This window comes from Cicer arietinum, chromosome 4 (genome assembly GCF_000331145.2).
Source record: "Cicer arietinum cultivar CDC Frontier isolate Library 1 chromosome 4, Cicar.CDCFrontier_v2.0, whole genome shotgun sequence".
In the NCBI taxonomy this organism is placed as follows: Eukaryota; Viridiplantae; Streptophyta; class Magnoliopsida; order Fabales; family Fabaceae; genus Cicer; species Cicer arietinum.
Window position 1 is genome coordinate 587,233 of NC_021163.2, and position 8,150 is coordinate 595,382.

Here is an 8,150-nt window from a genome sequence, read left to right on the forward strand (position 1 = left end):
CTTTTTTAAAAATAAGTTGAACTAAACACATATCGAGTTTTTATAAAAAAGAAAGAAATTAAATTATGCTTATAATTTTTTAATGTTTGATCATATTTTAAATTTATTATTTATATTTTTTTTCTTCCTTTCAATGAGGTCCTTTAAGTGACACACTATTTAAAACTTTAATCTTTATATTATTGTCTATTTGGGGAAAATTATTTTATGTAATTTCATTAAAAAAATGTCACGTGACCGCTACAATACTGACATGTGCATAACAATATTAATGTGACAAATTATAAAAATAAACTATTCTCATATTAGTCTTATAAGTTTTAGAAAAATACACTTATTGTCATCTAAGTTTAAATCAGTTTTCGTTCAAGCTTTCATCTTCCTCATCCTCATCTTCCTCTTTCACTCCATCTTTAAAAAAACCTAAAATCCAAAATTTATAATTTCAATAGACAAACTCAAAACATCCATGTGAATCAAAAAAAAAAAAAAAAATCAAAACAAAAGTTTCATCATTCCAACAAGAATTAAAAAAACGAGTTGTTTAAAATAAAGAAATTTACCATAAATCTACTAAAAATAAATTATTTAATTGTACATTCGGGAACTAGATCAAAAATAAATAAGGTACAATTTAGCCTAAATGTTTTTAGAGTGTTGTAGTATTTGTCCTCTCAACTTGAAAAGTATTCATACATTAAAGAGTACTAATTTAAATATTTGTATCCATGTATGTTGGATACCTAAATATTCATGTGAGTTGTACCAAATTATTAAAATAAATTGATAAATAGCAAAATATAATTGTTATGATTGTATCTCAATTAAAAATCATTAAAACATCTTTAAATTTGAATCATAAAATGTTACAAACAAAAATATTTACTGACTCAAATATTCTTAGCCAATGCACCTCTTTATGTATGTGTTTGGTATTTATATAAAAAAAGTATTGAATTACATTATGTTTGATTTAATTCCCAAATATTTGATCTATTTCTCGAAAGTACGACCAACTCATTTATTTTTAGTGAATTTATGATAAATTTATTTTTATTTACAACAACTCCTTTTTTAATTCTCGTTAGAACAATATATTTTTTGTTTTTATTTTTCTTTAATTTACATGGATATTTTGAGTTTTCTATTGAAATTATAATTTTTTTTAGGTTTTTTAAAAATAGAGTGGAAGAGAAAGATGATGAAAAGGAAGATTATAAAAAAAGATAAAAAATAAATATTAAGTTTGAACGAAAATTTATTTAAACTTAAAAAATTATAAATACATTTTTCTCTATAAAAAAACCTATTCGAAAACTAAATCAAACATAAATAACTAAAAAAAAATCATTGTCTATATTATATATAGCCGGTCCTCGATTGACGAATACTAACTTTTATAATTTGGTCAATATTGTGTATTGTCAATACCATTAATTATTATTATTATTATTATTATTATTATTATTATTATTATTATTATTATTATTATTATTATTATTATTATTATTATTATTATTATAACTATAATAGTAATGTGATATTAACAGATGAGCTAAATTGAAAGTGGGTGTCTTTTGTTAGGCAACAAACATATTTTTTATACAGGTCAAATTTATTTGTTTTTTATTTTGTAGCAGGAAGGAAGGCTCACACAATTTAAAATATCAGCAACAAAATTTCGTGAAAAAAATGTTATTAGAAATAATTAGGAAATTGAGAAGTTTTCTAACTTACTATAATATCAAAAGCCGCTCATTTGTTATATAAAAAATTCATGAAATTTATTATTTAGCATTTAGTTTTTGTAAATATTGCACCAAGTATTTATGATACTTCAATTATGTTTGATAGTCTAAGAGTCATTAATCAACTCTAGTATATAAATAAAATAAACCTATCATATTCTTATATCAAATGTGTCAAATGTCCTCCATCCTCCATTTTTTCTTTTCCCAACAAAATATTGCAGAATAATTCGGTCCGAAAAAATTGAGAAAGTATTATTGTTCTAGTCTTTTCATGAAGTTTACTACTTTTTATGTATAATAATAAATCCTTACACATGATCTTGTAGTAAAAACTTCACATGTCTATTTAAAATACAGCATGCTACATCATAAATGCCAAAATCTCAAGCAAAAAGATTCAATCTTTTGCATTCGCATGCAGCACTTAACACATTGTTGTTGTTATATAGTACTATTACTCAAATTCTCCAAAGCAACAAAATAGTAAACATGGAGGGAAAGAAACAAAGCTCAAGCATCTATATTTTTGCACTAGGATTCATTTTGGCTTTTGCCTTTCCAACCCTTTTGAATGCTTCAAGATTTTATGCAAGAAAAGACCATTTGTTCCCTGAATTCATAAAGTGGCATATATCTATTGTGAATTCATTGAGCTACGATCAGAACTTGTTCACACATTGCAAATCAACAGATGATGATTTGGGCATCAATAATTTATCTCCAGGTTCCAATATTACTTGGAGTTTTAGGACTGATTTCTTCCATTCAACACTTTTTTGGTGTTATTTGAGCAAAGACAGTGCTTCTGTTCAGTTTCAGTCTTTCTGGTATGATTCTCGTCTTTTCAACAAGTGTAATTGGAAGAATTGCATTTGGGTTGCTAAAGATGACGGAGTTTATCTAAAAAATTTGAGTCAAAGCCGTGATGAGTTGTATTATCAGTGGGAATTTTGAATGTGACGATGCCAGTATTAGTTTTTATTTTTTTTTAGTTATGTTTTTCAATAAATCATACCATAGGAAAGTATGTGTTGATTCAATTAAGATAGGACAGGTTTTAAGGATTGGTCTTGTTTACTGTTTGGATTGGTTTTATTCATGTTAAATTTCTGTTATATTATTTTCCTCATGCTGACCATAGCCTGTTTCCAATTTCCACTCATGAAGTTCGAGATGAGATTATTATTATTTTTGTTCTAAAGAGTTTAGGCAAATTATAAATTTATGCTCTAAATATAGAGAAAAAAATGGGTATTTTGGATTTGGCATTCTAACGTATCAAATATCAAATGTTACTAAAACTACTGTCTGAACTGTACTTACGAGACGAGATTTTTTCTTCTTTTTGGTATGCAAAAGTTTACTAAAAAGAGTATAAGGATATTCAAACCCAAATTATAAATGGAAAGAAAGTTAGAGATGGGATATTAAAATGGTATACAAGACCTTGGGTCAATTTGTATACAGAAATGACAAAAAAAAAAGATCTATTATTAATGGTGATTAGATCTATAACTTTAAGAGAAGGCTCATAAAAAAGAAGGAATCCTAAACCTTGACATGGAGCAACACATAATTAGACCAAGTAAATGTTCATCAATTTAATTTCCCAGGCATTCAGACCACCAATTGAAGAATCATTACATAAAGAAGAAAAATTTCGGTATATAGTCTTCCAGGTAAAAACATTGTTTATTTCAGTTATACAACTACAAACGGCAATGTATAAACTCATAATGCTTTCAAGTTTCAACCAACACTTGAGACAAACCGGTAATGGGATTGGGTTCTCCTTAGGATGAGAGTAAAATTGTTAAGCTCTTAGCCACCCTTGCTTTTAGCAGTAGCTTCTGATAGCAAAGTTTCAAGTTCTCCTTTCCGGTACAGCTTAAGTGTATCTGCACAAAATGAGGTAAACAAAAGGTGAATATAAAGGAAATTTCACATTGTTAAGATTATTATTGAAATGTGCAATGTTAGACATTTTGAAACTGGAAGAAATCTAAATTCATATATGCATACAATTTTTATGTAGCACTAAAACATCAGATTGCAAGCATGTTTGGTGCCCGATAGGTGAAGGTGTCTGACATGTGTCTGTGTTCAACACTAACTTGTGTAATTACATTCAATCACTTTTCATTTTCTTAAATTATTAGTGATGTCTATGTTGGTATCAATGTAGGGTTGTGTGTGATGTCTCTTCTTCATAAGACAATTTACAACTACGGTTGTGTACATTTTGAAGTAAACGCAGAAGAATGTAAAACAAGAATAATGTTTAATCACTGAGGAAAAAATTGATGTTTTGAGCAGCCGAGACATCACTCCTCAGTTAGATGCGATAATACAACAAGAGCACAAGGAAAATATACCTGTACAGCCACCAATGTGTTTGCCACCTGCAATGAAGAAAAATTTAGGGTGAGAAATAAACTGTTCCATTCAAAAGATATAATTAAATGCAGGGTAACAGAGTTTTGTCGTTTTGGAAAATTACAACACGGGGATGTAATAAGATATATTTATGCATAATTCAAGGCACAGGAAGAATGGAAACAGTATATCAGGATTGACTGTGAGAAATTTCCGCGATTGTGAACGGTGAGTGTTGTGTGGCCTAACTTTTAAGTGCATGTTTGGTATCACAATGGATTTGTCAGACTCATGTTGAGCCTCCATGATTTGCACATAATCAATCACGGTCATGTCAGAATTGAAATAGATTCTTCTGAAGTGTTTGTTGTCAATCTTCTCTAACTTCCCATATATTCAAAAGATCCTCCTTAACAAACCCATGGGAAATCCTGGTTGTTTCGAGGGAGTTTCCAACTCATATTTGCAGAGAGAACGCCAGGCTGTGCATTATTAGTTTTTCTCTTTACTTCTCACTCCTCTGCGACTGTGTGGGTGCATTTAGAAGATACTTAACCAGGCCCAACCAAAAAACTCTCCTCTCCCAAATTAAATTTCTTTTTCAATTGAAAAAATAACATACACTTTCAACTGAGCTTATATCCCGTCTCCGTCTCTTACTTTTCTGGCACAAACACACATTCTTAGTTTCATAAATCACCATGCCTTCAACCCATAAATGCTCATTTATGTCCCGATATACCATAAGTTATACCTACCTTATAGAACTGCTCAAGCTGAACATACACAGAATTCTGTACAGGGTTTTGCCATATCTAAGTTATGATAACCTAATCAGCGTGACAGAAATATACTACTATGTAACAAAATATAAGCACACGTGAGTCAACAAAATATGTATTTGGTCCAAATCTTGCACCAAAAACATAAACTTTTGATGACTCCCTTTTGTTTATATTTTGTTACCGAGAGTACAAGCTAACAGGCTCATATTCTATCATCTTTAATATCTTCCCTTGGGTTTAAATTAGGACAGATATTTCTCAAAAGGAACAAAATATGATCACATTCTAAATTAAAGTTTCCCTACTTCTCTTTTTTGACAAAACAATCTGAGTCACTAACAAGATATTTAAAAATGATAAGGAGCACCTCGCTCAAGCTAATTTGACAAGTTAAATGGAAGCAGTATTCCAGCAATTAACTATACATAAATGATATTTTAACACATGGATGGTTAACACAATCCAATACATGATTAATTACGTTGAGTGAATCATTAATGAATATAACAAGTGTACAACTCATTAACCATCCAAAATTGTGTTCAAACACACATTATTTCAAGTGTTTAAATATACATGATATCCAATAACCACAATCTGTGTTCAAATACACATCTGAAAATGGTTAATGAGATTCAGTGGATGGTTAATAAGTAATAAGTTGTGACACCTCGTTATATACATTAATCATCCACTGAATGTAATTAACTATGTATTTAAACCGCATTAATCGTCCAGATTCCCTGGAATCAGAATACCAACATTCACAAAGTCAAGACATAGGTGATTGTTCTATTGAGATCAGACAGTCCAAATTTAAGCTTTGTATTTTTTAATTATAAAGTGAAAATGAAAATCTATATTTTTTTGGACAGTCCGATTTCAATCTAATGGACCAAGAAGATTCTGAATACGTGAATTTGGGATTACCTTGAGTACAAGGAATCCAAATTCGAGTATGATCAAGTAAGAATAACCATTATTCATCAACAAAAAAAGAAGTTAGAATAAACAATTGAAGAGAGATGGTAGTGAGTTAGTTGTTACCAATGAACACATTTGGGACAGTGTATTGACCTGTGAGTCTTTCCAACAACTTCTGCAATTGTGGCCCTTGTGGACCTAAACAGAAATTCAAAAAAATAAATAAATTAAGAAACAAACAATAGTTAGGGTTGGAGTAAAAGGGGTGAATTGAAAAATAGATACCCATTTCGTCCAATTCGAGGACCAATGGTTGATAACCGAGCTTCTTGAACAATGATTTCACCTCAGAAGAATACCTTCAATTTAACAAAAAAAAAAAGAGAATAGTTAAAATGAAAGCAGAATATGAAAGAAAAATAAGAAGTTAAGAAGAAGAACTTACGAGCACCAGGATTTGGAATAAACGACAACGGGGTTTTGAGCAACGGTGTTTTTGATGGTTTCTTCGAGGCGAGAGCCAAACGAGGAAGAAGAAGAGGAAGAAGAAGAAGAAGACATAGCTCGAGGACAAGTGGGTGCGCGTGTTTTTGAGGATGATGCATTGGAGGGTGAAGAAGTGGAAATGGGGGTGCAGAAAGTGAAGAATTTGGGGATAGAAGAAGAAGAAGAAGTAGAAGGGTTGTTGTTGAAGTTAATGAAGCGAGGAAGAGTGAAAGTGTTTGTGAATGAAGCCATAGTCATTCAATTTACTTTTGTTTCTGTGAATGAATCAAAGAAACAAGGAAGATGGTAAATGCTGATGCTACTTTATGCTTCCCCAAATTTACTCAACTCAACCAATTGGATTATCTTTCATATCTATCACTTTTTTCTTCTTCTTCACCTTCTTCTTCCTCGATTGAATATTAAAATGTGTACTTAGTCTTACTTTAATATTAAATACATCCACTCTATAGTTTTTACTTATAAGTAATATATTATATTCTTTCCATTCACACCATATCAATAAAGAACTATCTAAATTTTATGTAAATAAAATGTAAATATTTTACCAAATTGTTCTTTATTTTCTTATATTAATTACAAGACTTAACAATAAGACTATAATTAAAAAATTATAATAAAAAAAGATTTAATTATAATTTTAATTTCTCTATTATTATTAATTTATGAAATTGATCATTTTTCTTAAAAGTCGATAATTTTGGTCTTTCTCTTAAATTTTTTAAAAAATGACAATTTGACATTTTGAATAACATGACATATAATTCTATGATATAAAACAATCTAGATGTATTAATTATTCATATATTATTAATTAAATTAAAAATATAAAAAATTTATAAAATTGAAGACTAAGTTTTTACGGCGTTTTATTTCAATTTCATGAATTGTATACTGTTGTATCACATGTCACGTTATTTAAATCTTCTCACGTCATTATTTTTTAGTTAAAAAATTAAAAAAATAGATTAAAATTATCGATTTTTAAAATAGATGGACCAATTTCAAAAATAAATAAAAATAGAAAAATTAAAACTACAATTAAACCTAAAAAAAATAATAACTAACTGCAAAATGAGACAAATTACACCCTCATTGTAAAATGAGACAAATTTCGGATCGGTAAAATAATTCATAAGTAAAATAGATAGAGTTTATTATCTATTTCGTCAATCTCAAAATATCAATAAAAAAATTAATTTATTTAATCAAAAGAATTAAAAGTTAATTTTTAAAAGAATAAAAAATTGATGTACTAATCAAAAGAATTAAAAGTCAATTTTTAAAAGAATAAAAAAAATCGATATATTTAATAAAAATATAAATAAAAAATTGATGTATTTTACAAACATTTAATTTTTTAAAGATAAAGAATCAAAAGTAATTTTTTTTTTCCTTTTTCAAATTAGCACCATAATTTTGTGCATAGTTTTCTACCTGTCTAGCTCAACAACACAGTAATTTTATGGTTCAAAATATTGATTCGAAAATTACCGACAATTCATCTATACTTATATATTATTTATTTTTATAACTTTTAGGAAAAAGAGTAATTTTATTATCTGAAGTATTTTTTAGGAAAAAATAAATTTTTATAGGTTTTTCAGTTTAACTGGATCCCCACAAATTAGGTACCCAAATATTTTTTTCAGTAGACAAAATCCTAACAAAATTTTGTTTAAATTTTAATAAAAATGTAAGCACACACATAATTTATGTTTATTACTACAATAAAAAATATAATACACCTTCCATTGACTATCTTTGGCCGTTGGCGATGGATTGCGACACATACTTCTTATGAATA

At 28.3% G+C, this 8,150-nt stretch overlaps 2 protein-coding genes across 3 annotated transcripts; one reads left to right on the forward strand and one right to left on the reverse strand.

Annotated features, from left to right (window-relative positions):
* Window positions 1-2,240: 2,240 nt before the first annotated feature.
* Window positions 2,241-2,705, forward strand: LOC101502543 (S-protein homolog 1-like). Its single transcript, XM_004495223.1, has one exon. It carries the CDS (start codon window positions 2,241-2,243, stop codon window positions 2,703-2,705), a length of 465 nt encoding a protein of 154 aa, XP_004495280.1.
* Window positions 2,706-3,327: 622 nt separating this feature from the next.
* On the reverse strand, window positions 3,328-6,737 carry LOC101508535 (monothiol glutaredoxin-S10). Of its 2 annotated transcripts, XM_004494978.4 has the most exons (5): window positions 6,282-6,737; window positions 6,122-6,195; window positions 5,960-6,034; window positions 4,127-4,153; window positions 3,328-3,649 (listed from the first exon to the last, which is right to left on the reverse strand). In XM_004494978.4, exons 1-5 carry the CDS (start codon window positions 6,578-6,580, stop codon window positions 3,573-3,575), a joined length of 552 nt encoding a protein of 183 aa, XP_004495035.1. In that variant the 5' UTR covers window positions 6,581-6,737; the 3' UTR covers window positions 3,328-3,572. The 2 variants fall into 2 exon arrangements, with proteins under 2 accessions (XP_004495035.1, XP_027189951.1); XM_027334150.2 differs by having other exon boundaries at window positions 5,960-6,195.
* Window positions 6,738-8,150: the final 1,413 nt, after the last annotated feature.

Bases quoted from the DNA above. Each gene is read 5' to 3' on its own strand.
- LOC101508535 (XM_027334150.2), bottom strand. From the start codon at position 6,580: ATGACTATGGCTTCATTCACAAACACTTTCACTCTTCCTCGCTTCATT. The intron at 6,196-6,281 runs GTAAGTTCTTCT...GTTAAATTGAAG, and splicing joins TATTCCAAATCCTGGTGCTC to GTATTCTTCTGAGGTGAAAT. The intron at 3,650-4,126 runs GTATATTTTCCT...CATTTTGTGCAG, and splicing joins ACACATTGGTGGCTGTACAG to ATACACTTAAGCTGTACCGG.
- LOC101502543 (XM_004495223.1), top strand. From the start codon at position 2,241: ATGGAGGGAAAGAAACAAAGCTCAAGCATCTATATTTTTGCACTAGGA.